The sequence below is a fragment of the Meles meles genome, chromosome 20 (assembly GCF_922984935.1).
Source record: "Meles meles chromosome 20, mMelMel3.1 paternal haplotype, whole genome shotgun sequence".
Classification (NCBI taxonomy): domain Eukaryota; kingdom Metazoa; phylum Chordata; class Mammalia; order Carnivora; family Mustelidae; genus Meles; species Meles meles.
In genome coordinates this window covers 60,293,572-60,309,786 of record NC_060085.1, presented here as the reverse complement: position 1 = coordinate 60,309,786, position 16,215 = coordinate 60,293,572, and the positions used below count along the sequence as shown (strand labels likewise).

General features: G+C 50.9%; 1 protein-coding gene across 1 annotated transcript in view; it reads left to right on the top strand.

Moving 5' to 3' along the window:
* Positions 1-4,571: 4,571 nt before the first annotated feature.
* The window catches only part of CHST13 (carbohydrate sulfotransferase 13), a 28,039-nt gene continuing 16,395 nt past the window's right edge, over positions 4,572-16,215 (top strand). The window contains exon 1 of the mRNA XM_045989687.1: positions 4,572-4,878. Within this exon, the coding sequence (XP_045845643.1) occupies positions 4,782-4,878 (97 nt within the window). The 5' untranslated portion in view covers positions 4,572-4,781. The remainder of the gene's footprint in view (positions 4,879-16,215) is intronic.

Below are 16,215 nucleotides of genomic sequence, written 5' to 3'. Positions count from 1 at the left end.
AAACGAGTTGTGTAAGCACCAAGGGCAGTACCTACTCCAGGCAAGGGGAGAAGAACAACAAACATCTTCCGAGTACTAAATGCACGCTTTGGAGCACGTCACGTGATCCACTTCACTTTGTCCCCTGTCAGCCCCATGGACTGCACCGTCCCCTTCTCTGGATGCGGAAGCTGAGGTGGAGAGGGGTGGCAGGAACTAAGACCACAAAGCTGGATCTGAACCCTCAGAACCCAGAGCTCGGGCTCTATACACCCTCCCAGCCACTCTTGAGGTCCCCCTGGCAGACCTCACCTGGCAGATACGCCAGAAATCAGCTTTTGTAAAATCTCCTCATTTTGAAATGTTTGCAGTCCGTTAGAAAATGGTGGATTTTATCAGCGTCGACGTCCTGGTTATGACAGAGCTCTGCAGTTTTGCAGGAGGTTACCGATGGGAGAATGGGGCACAAGGGATTGTCTCTCATAGCACGCATCTACAAGAATTGCAAAATAAATAACTTCATTTTTAAAACATCGTACAAGCTAGGTAAAAGGATGAGGTCACGGATGTTACATAGGCCAGACGGGCTCTACCACTCGCTGGCTGTGTATCTTTGGGTAAGTCACTCGGCCTTCCTGTGCTTCAGTTTCCTTATTTGTAAAATGGAAGTCATAATAGTCCCTCCCTCACGGGGTGTGTCCGAGGACTAAATAAGAACACGTGAGGCACATCTTAACGCCTGTCACGGATAAACATCTGCTAAGATACTGTTCATTTTCCAGTTGTTGCCTGTGTCAAAAAGCAAGGAAAAGCACGGTGTGTGTGTGTGTGTGTGTGTGTGTGCGCACTACAAAGAACTGGGAGGGAAGGAGACCTCTCACTGTAAAACTCTGACACTTTCAACATTGTCAATGTACTAAATTCCAGGGAACTGTACACTTCAGAATGATTAATTTTATGGTATGTAAATTTCACCTCATTTGAAAAAACCTCTGGTGGTTTTGAATTTTGCTCCATGGACAAACCAAATAAATAAAAAATTTAAACTGATAAGGAGTAAAGAAAGGCAGTCAGGCACGAAAAGCCAAACCCAGTTTCGCTCAGTATGTGCCTTCCTGGTGATTGATGGGGCCTCTCTCCAGGGTCAAGTGCCTGCCTTAGTTTCCCCTCTGGTTGACGCCGGTGGCTGCTTCTGTCCTGGCCAGCCTCTCCTCCTAGCAGCACCCGGTGACCAGCACTATATATCCTAGCCTTGCCTTCCTGGTACCCCCCAGTCCAGGCCACACTGGACCCCAATCTCTGTGGTATCCAGCTGGCCTTCCTGACCCAGGCAGGAAGTCTGTCTCTTGACCATCAGCCTGGTCTCAGCTTCCTCTCCTACTCCTCCATCCACTTTACCACCTGGAACACCTTCCCCTGAACCACCCTGGCCCAACCCCTCTAACTTAAAATACACCCTGGCCGCTGAGACCACCCCACCCAGGTCCATGCCCATCTTCTCTCCCAGAGATAGCACCAGCCACTCTCCTGGCCCCCCACCTTCTCCCAGCCACCTCCAGCCAATTAGCAACACAACTGCAGACTGCTTAAACTAACCCACATGTGGGCCCAGGACACTCTGGGGATGTAGACCACCTGCCTGCCTCTCTGACTTGTCCATCCACTCTCGTCGACCCCAGAGCCTCCTTCCTGCTCCTTGTTCACACCGGTAGTGGTTGTAAAACCTGCCAACCAGTCCTTGCTTGGGTGCTTCTCCCAGGGATGCTGGGGTATGGTCCTGCCCTCTGAGTCTGGGTCAAACTTAGTGATTATCGGGAAACAAACAGAAGGAAGCCTAGACACTGTGGAGCAGCCCAAGTACCCTGGGACCCCAGGCTGGGGTGTGCCATGCAGAGGTGCCCAGGTCAACCACCCAGCTGACCTCTGGCACATGAGGGAGCCATCAGGGATGGCCAACCCCGGCTAGGTTCCAGATGGCCAGTCTCAGCTGCCTCTGATGCAGTAGGATGAGGCCCCCAGTGAGAAGCATCAAACTCAGCCCCTTCCCCAAATCTTGACCCACAAATGGTGAGCAAAATTTATTTTTTATTAAAAATTTTTATTTTATTTGAAATCAATTAACATATAGTGGGTTATTAGTGTCAGAGGTAGAGTTTAGTGATTCATCAGTTGTACAGAACACCCAGTGCTCATTTTATGATGTGCCCTCCTTAATGCCCTTCACCCAGTGACCCCATCTCCCCAAACCTCTCCCCGTCCAGCAACGATCAGTTTGTTTCCTAGAATTAAGAGTCTCTTATGGTTTGTTTCCCTCTCTGATTTTGCCTTATTTTATTTTTCCCTCCCTTCCCCCATGTTCCTCTGTGCTGTTTCTTAAATTCCACAGATGAGTGAAATTGTATGATCATTGTCTTTCTTGTGAGCAAAAATTTAAATGGTTGTTTTAAGCTGCTAAGTTTTAGGGCAATTTGTTAGTTAACGGCTCCTGGCACATGGCATCAGGGCCGCAGCAAGGGCTGGTCCTCTGCCTGGAAATGTCCTCCTCCAGGTACCTGTGTGGCTCCTCCCCACCTGACTCAAGTGTCACATCCTCCCTGAGGCCGGCGCCTGTCCTCCTCCCTCCTTACGGGCTAGTAGCCAGACTTCCCATCCTTTATCTTGCTTTATTTTCTTTATCGCACCATTTACCACCTGGCATGATCTCATATTTTTATTCCTGTTTTCTGTGCCCTACCCATTCTATAATGTAAATTTCATGAGGGCAAAGACCCTATCTTGTTCTGTCCCCACCGAGCCTCCGCACAGAGTAGGTAATTCAATATCTGCTGAATGAATGAATGTGAGCCGCTTTAAGAGGACAGAGGCTGCACAAAGTGTCTTCATAGGGAAGATACTGAGGCCTGGGCCTCCGGCAAGGCATATTCAACCCCTCCATCCCAAGACACTACACTGAGGCACCTCCATGGGTCTCTAGGGATCCATCTCCAGGAATTTTCCCCACAGGGATAGGCTGAGGCATTATTCTCAACTTTGGCCACCAGGTGGCAGCCCAGGAGACCAAGGATCCAGAGGCTGGGACCCCTTATGGAGAATGTGGGGTGGAGGGGAGGATCTGGAATGCATGTGTAGATTAGATTTGGGACCCACTGGGCACGCGGATAACTGGAAATCTGGGCCAGTCCCAAGGCTCTCCGTCCAGGTCATCCGGAAAGTCATAATAATGAGCTTCTGTTTTGATCTGTGAACTGTGTTTCCCACTTCTCTGCCATTTGAGACCTATCATCACCATTTGGAGCCATCTCTTTATGCCGCAGAACTATCATTTACTTAATATGTTTCCTTAAACAGACCTTTAAAACCTCAATAAATACAATAGGAAAGAACTTTTGTTATCACCACTGTAAGAGAAACCAGTCTTTTGCCAGAAACAGGCAGTAACTGTAAAAATAAATTAATTCATCACGAACATCTAGGATTTAGATGGCACTCACTGACCCATTGTACAGGGAATTGCAGCACAGAGAGCTCAGGCAAATTTCCTGATCTCACACAATGGTTAAGTGGCACCTGCACGGTTTGGAATCAGATTTTTCAAGAGTGACTATAAAACTGTAGTTCACGGGACACCTGGGTTGCTCAGTGGGTTAAAGCCTCTGCCTTCAGCTCAGGTCATGGTCTCAGGGTCCTGGGATCAAGTCCCACATCCGGCTCTCCTCTCTCTCTGCCTGCCTCTCTGACTACTTGTGATCTGTCTGTCAAATAAATAAATAAAATATTAAAAAAAAAAAACTGTAGTTCACTGCAGCAGCACCCTTTCCCACACACTCGCACAGCTAAGTGTTCACGCAGGTGCAGACACACACACACACACACCCATGCATGCGGTATCAGCTGCACCCTTGGTTCCCTGTTAGCCTGACTTCTGGGCAGCAAGGCGCTAGGGTCAGGCCTGATCCCTGGTCTTCCCACCCCACAGGGCTAGCTGGATGTTTATCTTTCAAATGTGGGACTTCACTCTCATCCCCGCCCCCCCCCCCCCCCCCCCCCCCGCAACACACACACAGGAGTCCTCAGCAAGCTGAGTGCGCTCCTGGAGTGCGGATCCCTTGCTGGGACCAGGTGGAGCACAACAGCCCCAACTCCCAGTAGGGCGTGAACTGAGAACTCCCACCTCTCCTCCCAGAGCTGGCCAGGACCTACTTAAGCCAGAATTCAGGCGGGACCTGGAGACACCTGTGGAAAGTAAGAGGCACTCTTGGGCCTGGTACTGGGGATGGAAGATCGGCGCGGGGTGGGGGGAGGGTTATGCACAGAGGGCTTTCCCCCCATACCAGCCCTTAGCCCCCTGGCACGCGAGACCGCGAAAAAACACCGAGGACACAGGGCTCTTCCGACCCACCCACCGATCTGCCACTTAGATGACAAGGCTTCTTGGCCTCGGGTGGAGGATGGTACCCCAGGGCAAACTGAAGGGGGCGGAGCCTCACCGGCGAAAGGGCTCTTTCCACCCAGTCTCCACCCTGTGCGCCCTGGACTGCTGCCCCACTTGACGGGGTGTGTGGCGTGGAGGCTGAACGAGAGAGGCTCGCCACCCGCCGTCGCGCACCTCCGCAGTCCCCAGCGGTCTGCCGCCGCGCCACCCTGCCCCCCGCTAGCAGGGCCCTCGCACCCCCGTGCCGTGTCTTGGTACGCGCCGCCGGGCGGGCGGGACCCGGCGGGGCGGCTCCCGGGGCGGCTCCCGGGCCGGGCACTGTTGCCCCCGCCGGGCAAGGCGGACAGCAGCCCCGCCGGCCCTGCACAGCATGGGGAAGCGCTGCTGGCCGCGGCGCGCCCTGGCCGCCGCGTGTCTGGGTGCCGCGCTCTTACTCCTGGGCGCCGCGCCCCGCGCCCTGAGCCCAGGTGAGTGCCCGTCGGGCCCCTACACGGGGGGCACCTGCTCTCTCCTCCCGGTCTCGGGGTGGCGGGGAGAGCGAAGTGGGGGGGGGGTTGCAGAAAGGCACTAGGCGCCCCCGCCCATGGCCCAGTTCCCCGCAAGGGTGTTGGGCTCCTTAGGAGTTGGTTTCTCAACGACCAAGAGACGTGATCGTTTGGGGCCTCATCGCCTGTGCGCAGGGACAGGGGTCAGTTGTGGGTGGCCGAGGGCATTGGGCCCACCCAGGAAGGCAGCCTCATTTACGTTGCCCCCACACCCCTTGGCGCCCCGAAGTCCCTTGGCATAAATTTGGGTGGGTTGGAGAAGCTTGGCGCTGCCTGGTCCTGAAGGTGGTCCCTCTGTGCCACAGTCACCGCTGCCTGGAGCACCCTGCTCTGCCCCGAAGTCCACAGGGGTAAGGACTTGGGGCTCTTCCGCACACATTGCATGGTCTGGTTGGAGAAACTGAGGCAGCTCGTCATGAGTCCGCAGTGCAAAGTAGCTGCTCCGGGCCAGGCCTGCGCTGAGTCTTCACTGCGTCTCCTCCCCACTTAAAAGTGGGAAACTAAGGCCAGAGAGAGTGAGGGACAGGTGTGGATGGCTAACCCGCAGTTCTGCACAGTCTGCCTGGGGGTTGAGATGCCTAGTCAGCAGTATGTTCCCGTCTCTGGCTCTGTTTGCCTTTCCTGGGTGTGAGTGTGTTGGGGGTAGGGAGCAGGGACTGGCGGGTAGGGGGTCGGTCTCTACTCCCCGCCCCTACCCTGTGTGGGCTGTGAGAATCCTCAGAGCCCCATCTTTGGTGACTCCCAGACAGGGTCCCAGGGAGTAGATAACCACGCCCCCCAGGGTGGGCAGGGACTGTGGGCCATGGGGTCAAGGTGGCCCAAGAGATGAGGCTGAGGAATCTATTTGGGGGGGCACTCACCCCCCTGGCTGGGTCTAGATTAGTGAATAAAGGTCATTTCACAGCCTTACCTGCTGTATGACCTATTCCCTCTCCGCCCAGGACCTCAGTACTCCCATCTATCACATGGAGTGCTCGAGGTCTTCCTTATAGTGCTTCTGGGGAGACGGAGTTAAAAGAGTTAAGGAGACAGCACACAGAAAGTGGCTGGTCATGTTTAGGACTCATGATTAGGGTCAGCTGTCATGATTACGGGTAACACTGTGCTCTCTTCATCCTGGAGTGAGGGGCTTCCTTCTCCTGCTTTCCCTCAAACCCCCATGCCTGCCTCCGGGCTGGAGGCCAGGGTGTAGCTGGGGTCCAGGTGAGCACCCCTTGGAGAGGCCCCCTAGTGTTCACCCAGTCACCCTGCTACTTGCACTGTTTCTCCCATGTCTGGACTCAGCCGCCCAGACCTGGAGCCCTCTCCAAGCCCATGGAAGGGAGCTCTGGACAGTTTCTACAACCACCCCCTTTCTGTGAGCAGGCTGGCCATCTGAGAGTGGTGCTCCAGGTTCACGGTAGGTGCTCCTGTGTCCTAGCTGAGCAGCGTGTCCCCTAGCACGGTGTGGGCTATGATCCCAGGGTCTGTGACCCTAGGACAGTTTCTGCCCACCCAGTCATTCAAGGACAAATGTTTACTACAGGGCCTGGACTCCCTAGAGCTCAGCCTCTGGGGTGGGATGTCAGAGAAAAAAGGCCAGAGCGTCTGGGTCCTGGTGTGGGGGTGTGTCTCTGGGGTATCTACAAAGGAGTAGGTATGATTCAATAGGCGTCTGTGTGTCTGTATCTCTGGGGTTGTATGGGTCTCCCCTTCTGGGACATATCGCTCCTGCTACCTCCTCTACCCAGGTTTGAGAAAAGAGAAAGGAGCCAAGGCACTAGTCACTCTCTGAGCTTTTTTCCTTCTCCTTCTAACCCTCTCCTGCAAGACCCAGGAGAGCAGGAGTTAGAGAGAGGGACTTATGCCCCCCCCCCCACCTTCCTAGTCTTTCCCTGGGCCATGTGCCCCGCGGGGCTTCCCTGTTATTTGAACACCTTGACACCTTGGCTGTGACAAAAAATGGTCAATCAAACCAACCTACCCAACCACCCCTGCTGGCTACCCACCCCCCGCCCCCCGGCCATGAGCTAACCCCCCTGAGCTCAGAAGCCAGTGAGGGTGTGCTAATGTTGGGCCCACAGGCACCAGGCAGACACCAAGGGCAGACTGCTGGGTGGAAGGGCCTTCTGCCAACCAGCTGGAGGTGGATCCTTCTGTCCAGGGACTCTGAAAATGGCCTCAGTAGGACCCTCGGCATCTCTGAGCATGTCCCTGAAGCTGTGTTCCAAGTTGGAAGGGGTTGAAGGCAGGGCGGGGAGTGGGGTGGGGAGGGAGTGAGCCTCTGGCCTGGGGATAGGGCTCCAGGGCACAGGGACAGTGTGAGCACCTTACTCCAGGCAGGCAGGTCTGGTGCGGTCCCCTCCTTCTCCAAAGCAGAAGGTGTTGCCACACATTGGGCAGGGGACCCCTGCAAGGCTGCCACTATAGGCCTGGGGCCCATTTACAAGTGGGGAAGCTTGGAGCAGCCCACCCTGCTTCCCCCTCGGCCCCCAGGATTCTACCAGTGCTGACTGGGTGCCCAGTCACCGGGCCTGGGGAATGAGGAGGATGCGGTGGGACAGCTGCCCGGGGTACCACTGCCCGCAACATCCACCCTCACCCAGGGTCCCCATGGCACCTCCACTGCCCCCTCTTGTCTCCTTCAACCCTTTGCTTCCTCTGTGTCCCTGCCTGGGCATAGCAACGTACTCTGTCGACCACGTATTTGCTGGGTATGTGCTCATGCAAGGTGCCTTTGTAGGGCTGGGAGCCAAACTTATTAATACCCCTGCCTGTGCAGACCTTACATTTTTAATATTAAAAGTCCAAATTGCCAGTTGGCATCCTCTGTCCCCAGAGGCACCCACAGGGAGAGTCTCCATGCACCCCCTTAAATCTCCTACCTCTGGTTCACAGCGGTGGCATGGGGAGGGGCTGGATCCACTTTCTAGGTTTGCAGGAGTTGAGCATCTTCCCTGAGGTTGGAAGTCTCTGTCCACTTCCGGGAGACCTGGGGTTGGGGGCAGGGAAGGAAGAGTAGCAGAGAGGTTGTGGGGGGGGGGCTTATTCCCAGAGGAGCCCCTCCCTTCCTTCCAGGCTGGACTGTGGCCTTCCTTTCTTCTGGCCACAACTCTCCTTTTGGGGTCCAGTGCTCCTGTCTGAGGTCCAAGGGTGAGGTGTGCTCACAGAGTTCTTCTCCCTACCATCCTTCCCGTAAAGTCTCCAGATGGGGAAGGACTCAGGAAGCTCAGGTGGGGACCTTGGTTCTCCCTCCTCCTCCCTCTCCATGCCCTTCCTTCTCTGGCACCACAGCACCTGGGTCCTCAGGCCACAGTGACAACTGTACAGACTAAATGCAGGGTCTCTGATAGGGTGCCCCTGTGGCCAGGCAACATAGTAGTCCCAGAGGCAGCCATTGCTTTCAATGAAAAAACGGTATTTGGTTTTACACAGAATCAATGCAGAAATGCCCAATGACTACTGGGGAGTCAGGGAGCTGGTGTGCCAGGGCTCAGGTGGGTCAGAGAGGCTTGGAGCTGAGCAGGGTCCCTCCAGGACCCAGCCGCGGCCCCTCAGTGCAAAAGCCAGGGATCTCTGCGGGGTAGCCAGAGGAGGCTGGAGTGAGCATCTTGCCCTCTACACCACCCCCATCCGCCTGGTGCCCCATATCCCCTGCCTCTCACTGAGCCCCCCGCAGGACCCCATAGACTCTTCCTCCTCTCCCTTGCACAGTGGGGCCCCAGTCCCGGACTCTGCATGCTCTGGCTCCTTTCTCAATCATGGCCCTTGGGCCCTCACTGGCAAGTGATGAACCAGAGACTGGGAGCCACCCAGAGGACAGCGTCTCAGTGCGGACATCTCAACTCCTGTCCACTTAAGCCAGATGCGGCTGCCTTCAAGAATGGGTGGATCCAGGGGCTGAAACCATGTCTCCAGCTCTAGGTTTGGCTTTTCTCTATGGTTGCCTCACTTTTAGCTCCCTCAGTCCAAAGGGAGGGCTCTTTTACTGATAATGCCAGGCAGGATCTCAAGGATGTGTCATATTGGCCGGAATTGGGTCACCTGGTGTCGAGCTCTGAGCCAATTGCTGTGGCAGAAGGGGATGGAATGCTCTGATTGGCTAGGCCTGGTCACATGTCTATCCCAGCCGCTATGGGAGAAGGATGCTTATCAGAAACATGTGGATGGAAGGTAAGCAGGTTCCTTCCTGGAGGGAAATCAAGTGGGCCAGCCAAAGGAGGGGAGTGGCTGCTGGCAGCCAAATAAATAGATGCTCACCACACTGCTGTCCGTTCTCAGAGACTGCTAGAGTGCCCAGGGCTCAGAGGCACCTGTCAGGCCTCCGGAGAGTGCCATGAGAAAAGGCTAGCTGGCAAGATGGATGGCCCACTAGAGTAAGCATTAGTAATCCCATTTTGCAGAGAAAGAGACGAAGACCAGGAGCAGGGAAGTGACTTGCTCAAGGTCACCCAGCTAGGAAGTGTGGGGGACAGGATTTAAATCCTAGTCTAAATCCCTAACCTTTATGCTTCCTACTCTGCAGGGCAGGAATATTTGGGTTGGGCTTTGAAGGCTGCATAGGAGTTCACCAGGTGGGAAAATGAAGAAGGGGGATTTTGGGCAGAGAGAATGGCACAGACAAAAGCATGGAGGAGTGAAAAGTCCTGCTGTGCTAAGGGCTGTGCTGTGGGTGGAGCTCTGGGTTCCTGAGAAGAGGTGGTGGGGTAGAAGCCAGAAAGGTACTATAAATTGGGTGTTAGTGGGTGGCCTTGAATGGCATACCAGGAACTGGGGTACTCTCCCTATGGCCATAAGCAGCTATCAGTCTTTAAATAAATATTCACTGACATTAGGTGAGCTTCAGGGGTTACAAGAATTACAAGAAATCAAGACAGTCCCCATACAGAGCTGACCTTCTGAAGAGGCAGCCAGACATCGACCCATATATAAACCAGATTATTTCAATGGTAATAAGTACCATGAATAAATTAAAAGGAGAAACGGAAAGATCCTGGTATGGAGTGCAGCTCACTGGAGAGACCCTCTTTCCAGAGACTTCAGAGTTGAAATCTGAACATGAAGTGTTTACTCAAGTATAAAGGCTCCTGGAGGAGCATCCCAGCCAAGGAACAGTGCAAAGGTCCTGAGGTGGGAGCTCACCTAATGTATTCATTGCTTGGCAGAAAGACCAGTGTGGCTGGAGCTGGGGTTAAGTGGAAGGTGGGAGGTGCACCAGGAGGGCCTCTGGGAAGGAAGAGGAATTTATTGTTAACAAGTAGGAAGTCATGTGGGTTTTAATATAACCAAAGTAGAAGGAAGAGAAATAAGAAGCTGAATGAGGAGACTCTAGTGATTGTCCTTGACATAGCCAAAGGGTCTCGCTGCCCTGAGCTGACTACAGTGGAGGGGTTGAGGGACAGGGGCGGCTCCTGATCGTTCTGGAGGCAGAGGTGATGAGATTATACCCAAGATCATTGGGTCAGATCAGGGGTCCCATTCCAGGTGGTTTATGGAGTTCAAAAAATTGAGTCTGAATTTTAAATAAAAGTGAAGAGATCTCTACTTTTCTTCAGGAGGGGAAAAAAGTGGGATTGGTTTTTTGTTTTTGTTTTTTTTTTTTTGAAGCTCTTGTTAATGTGTTCCTCCATGGGCCTGATTACCAGAGGGAATGTCCCTGACCCGGAGACATGCACGTCAGCCCTGAAGTCCCAGGTCACCCAGGGGACTGAATGGGCTGGGGAAACCCTCCCTCCCACTCCCCCAGCAAGGTCCCCAGGGCCTGTCAGTGCTGTTTGGGCCTGGCTGTCCCTGCCTGTCTGGTCTTGCAACACTATGCCCAGCTAGAACTTATTAACCAGAAACCACATGTTGTAATCTTTGCTCACTGGGCTGGGAATCACCAAACAGTATCCCCCCCCCCAAAGAGTGAAGTTTCAAGTCGCCCACAGAATGACTTGTACCCTGACCAGCTCCAAGGGGCAGCCAAAGCCTTTCCTTAGGGGTGGGTGTGCAAAGGGCCATGTATTGGGTTTCTGCTTTCCGTTTCCCTGTGTGCTGGCTCAGCCACTTACCTGTAAGTTTTGTGAGGATGGACCAGGCTGTGCACTGGGCAGAATGGGTGCCCAAGAGATATGCCCTCTGATGCGTACATGTGCTCTGGTCTGGGGTGAGATCCTGTTCCTGGGCTTTACTTGCTCTGAGGCCTCAGGCCTCTTTGAGCCTCAGTTTCCCTATCTATCAAATGCAGATAATAAGTTTCTACCTGATAGGAGTAAGCGTGTCAATGTCTGCAAAGCACCGAGCACAGTGCCGGCTGCTGGCTGAGCCCAGGGCCGTGCCCCAGCTGCCTCTTGCCTGACTCCCCGACCCTGCCGAAACACTGCCTCTTTTGCCAGCTGCCATGTTCTCTTAGGGGCTTCCTGCCCACACACAGTGGGCCCTGCAGGGTGTTGGGTTGATCTTCGCACTGGTCTCCTGGACTAGGACTGTGGTCTGCTCATGAGGCTGGGCTGCCTGGTTTCCATGGCCTGGAGCCCTCTGGGCACGGGCACTGGGCTTTCCCAGACTGTGGGCAGCTCACCCCACATCGCTTCCTCCCCTTCAACCCCAGCTGGTTCACTCTGAGCTATTTTGAAACTCCAGCTGTTCTACTACTGTGATCTCCCTGTTTCTCCTTCTGCCAGCCTCTGTCCCCATCTCTGTGTGCAGCTCTGTCTCTTTCTTTGTCTGCATCCTTGGCACTCCCTAGTCCCTCCTACCTCCCTTCCACCACCCTCTCCCCGCACCCAGCCCCTTCCATAACCTTCTCCATTTTTGTTTCCTTTTTCAAAGCAGAATCCCCATAGAACCCCAGTGCGGTTTTGCTTGTGGCTGCCCTGGGCGGGCCCAGGCTCCTCCCTGGCTGTGAGACTGGGCCTGCTGCCTGGCTCTCCCTGGCTTGTCTGCTCATTGGTGCCCTTGGCAGGGAGTCTGGGACCTGAGCCTCATGGAGGGTCTGCAGGGTGGAGGACACAGGCCAAGAGAGGCTAGGGGCAACCAGAGTGGAGGTTGGGGAATGCTTCTTTGGGGCCACCCTGCCCTCAGAGCCAAACCCCCAGCTTCCCAGAGTGGGGGGCTAGCTCCAGGGATCTTCGAGACAATCCCCTTCTGACCCTCCTAGACCCATCTGTCCCCTTCCATGGCCACCCTGCCCATCCCACTCGACCGTAGGTTCTTCTGATCTGTGTGGTGGGAAGGGTGGAGTGGGTGGTGTAGCCCAGCCCTGTAATCACCGGCCATAGCTACTCTATAAATAGGGACTCACTCTTGTGCCTGTTCCCTCTGACCCTCCACCCACTGGGCCCTGAGGTCTGGTATGGGACCCATTTTCCTGTAGGCTATAGCCTGAGCAGGAAATGAGTGCCCACACAAGGGTTGGTGTTTCTGAAGGCTGGCTGCCTCCCTCCGAGTTTGGGGTGGGGGTGCTTGAGGCTGCCAGAGGCATTGCCAGGAGACCCTAGACAGATGCACACAGAAGGTTCTGGAGGCCAAGGCGAGGCCAATCCATATGTCGTTTTTTCATTCCTTTGACCAGCCTCTGCCAGGCCTGGCTCTAATACAGTGGGTCTAGAAGTGCGATCCTGGGCCAACAGCATGAGCATGACCTGGGAGCTGTTAGAGATGCAGATTCTTGGGCTCCACTCCAGCCCTATGGGGCTAGAAGCTCTGAGTGTGGGGCCAGGTACTTATGTTTTCATCCACGCATGCCAAAATCTGAGAACCACTACTCATGGTCAGTTTGCCAACAGTTAACCAAACTTTCAGCTTATCAAATTTTCCAGGTTTATTTCTTCGTCAAAAAAACACATCTTAAAGAAAACACCTGAATCTTTTTGATGAATATATTCTTGGCAGCATTTTGAAGACTCTTCATTTTGTTGAAAGCCAAGGTTCATGGATATGTTCATCCATCTTATGAATATATTCTCTTCCCATATGATCCTGAATTCTTGAAGACATTCTTGTGAATAAGCCATAGTCTTATGAACTCAGGAATATATTATGCTAGCCATTGACTGAATTTGTAAGTTAGACTTACATAAAATGTCCTTGCATGTATTCTTTTTTAATGATCAGTATTTTTATTTATTTTCATTGAGATCTAATTCTCATTCCATAAAATTTCACTTTTTTAAAGTGCACAATTCTGTGGTTTTCTCTGTCTGTAAAAGTTGTGCGATATGACTTCTATATAATTCCAGAATACTAGCCATTAACAGTCACTCCCCACTTTCCCAGGGACTCTGCTGCCGTGTCCCTCAGCCCTGGGCAACCACTAGTTTCTGTCTCTATGGATTTGCCCATTTTGGATGTTTCATGTAAATGGCCTCAAACAATATGTGGCCGTTTGAGTTTGGTTTCTCTCACTGAGTAATGTTACCAGGTCCAGCCATGTCAGGTATATGTCATGTACATGTCAGTACAACCTGGGTCAGTACTCCTTTCCTTCTTATGGGTGAATAGATGGACACGTACCACAGTATTTAACCCTTCATCTGCTGATGAACATTTAAGGCTTTGGTTATTAAATATAATGTCAATGGAAACATATGTGCATAAGTTTTTGTGTGAACGTGTTTTCAGTTCTCCTGGGTGTGTACCTAGGAGTGGAATTGCTGGGGCATAGGCTAATTTTTTGCTTAACTTCCCCCCCCCCCAATTTTTGTTATCATGGTGAAATACATGTCAGATAAATTTTGCTGTCTTCGTTTTTGTATGGTTCGGTGATATCAACGCATTCACAGTGTTTTGTGACCGTCCTCTCCAGAGCTCTTTTTGTCTTGTAGAACTGAAACTCTGCACCTATTAAATGACTCCCTGTTCTGCCCTCCACACCCTGGCGACCATCCCCTGCTTTATGTCTCCTTGGTTTTTACTACTCCGGGTACTCTGCAAGTGGAATCATTCATAAGTGGTCCTTTCGTAACTGGCTTCTTTCACTCAGCATAATCTCCTCAGGGCTCACCCACATTGTAGCCTGTGTCAGAGTTTCCTTTCCTTCCCAGGCTGACTAATACCCACTGTATGAATGGACCCCATTTTGCTTATCCATTCATCTCTTGATGGCCTCTCGGGTTGCTTACACGTTTTAGCTATTGTGAACAATGCTGCTGTGAACATGGGTGTGCAAGTATCTCTTAGACCTCCTGCTTTTTCAGCTTCTTTGGGTATATACCCAGAAGTGGAATTGCTGGGTCATATGGTAATTCCACATTTAATTGCCTGAGGGGCCTCCATGCTTTTTCCCTAGAAGCTGCCCCTTGTTATCTCCCCACCAACAGTGTACAGGGTTCCAATTTCTCCACATCGACAACACTCGTTTTCTCTCTTTTTTTTTGATAGTAGCCATAATAATGGGTGTGAGGTGGTATCTCATTATCATTTTGATTTGCATTTACCCAATGATTAGTGAAATTGACCATGTTTTCATGTGCTTCTTGGTCATTTGTATATCCTCTTTGGAGAAATGCTATTCAAGTCCTTTGCCCTTTTTAAAAATTTTTTGTTGTTGTTGAATTTTAGGAGCTCTCTATATATCCCTTATCAGATACATAATTTATAAATATTTTCTCCTATTCTTTGCATTGTCTTTGGGTGCACACATTTTTTAAAATTTATTTTAATTCAATTAATTCACATATACTGTATTAGTTTCAGAGGTAGAATTCGTTGATTCACCAGGTATATATAACACCCAGTGCTCATTACATTATGTGTCCTTTTAATGTTCATCACCCAGTTACTCCATCCCCCTACCCACCTCCCCTCCAGCAACCCTCAGTTTGTTTCCTAGAGTTAAGAGTGCCTTATGGTTTGTCTCCCTCTCTGATTTCATCTTACTTTATTTTCCCCTCCTTTCCCCTATGATCCTCTGTTTTGTTTCTTAAATTCCACATATGAGTAAAATCATATAATTGTCTTTCTTTGATTGACTTATTTCGCTTAACATAATACCTTTTAGTTCCATCCACATCATTGTAAATGGCAAGATTTCATTCTTTTTGATGTCTGAGTAATAGTCTATTGTATATAATATACATATAATATCACATTTTTATATATATCAATTATATATATGTGTGTGTGTATATATATACACACACATATATATATATATATCACACTTTCTTTATCCATTTATAGGTCAATGGACATCTGGGCTCTTCCTGTAGTTTTGGCTGCTGTGGACATTGCTGCTATAAACATTGGGGTGCAGGTATCCCTTCGGATCACTACATTTATATCTTTGGGGCAAATACCCAGCAGTGCAAATGGTGGGTCATAGAGTAGCTCTATTTTTAACTTCTTGAGGAGCCTCCATGCTGTTTTTCAGAGTGGCTACACCAGCTTGCATTCCTACCGACAGTGTAGAAGGGTTCCCCTTTCTCCGCATCCTTACCAACATTTGTTGTTTCCTTTATTGCAAATTTAAGCCATTCTGACTAGTGTGAGGTGGTATCTGATTGTGGTTTTGATTTGTATTGTCCTGATGTCAAGTGATGTTGAGCATTTTTTCATGTGTCTGTTGGCCATTAGTATGTCTTCTTTGGAGAAATGTCTGTTTATGTCTTTTGCCCATTTCTTGACTGGATTATTTGTTTTTGGGGGGTCGAGTTTGATAAGTTCTTTATAGATATTGGATACTATGGGTGCACCAAGTTTTTAAATTTCCAGCAAGTCCAGTTTACCTATTTCTTCTTTTGCTACCTGCGCCTTTGATCCTATCCAAGAAACCATTGCCAAATCCAATATCATGAAGTTATTGTCTTATATTTTCTTGTTTTAGGTCTTATGTTTAGGTCTTTGACCCATTTTGACTTAAATTTTATATATATTATGTGAGGTGAGGGTCTGACTTCATTCTTTTGCCTGTGAATATCCAGTTTCCCCAGCACCATTTGTTGAAAAGAGTGTCCTTTCCCCTTTGAATGGTTAAAATCATTTGACCATATGTGTAAGTGTTTATTTCTGGGCGCTCTACTCTACTCTGCTGGTTTGTATGTCTGTCCTTACGCCACCCACTGTTTTGTTACTATAGCTCTGCAGTTAGTTTTGAAATTAGGAAGCATGAGTCCTCCAGTTTTGTTCTTTTTCAAGTTATTTTTGGCTATTTGGGGTCCCATATGAATTTTAGGATGGGTTTTTCTATCTCTGCAAAAAAATGTCATTGGAATTTTGACAGAGATTTCATTGAATCTGTAGGTTGTTTTGGGTAGTATTGACATTTTAACAATATTAAGTTTTCTAATCCATGCACAT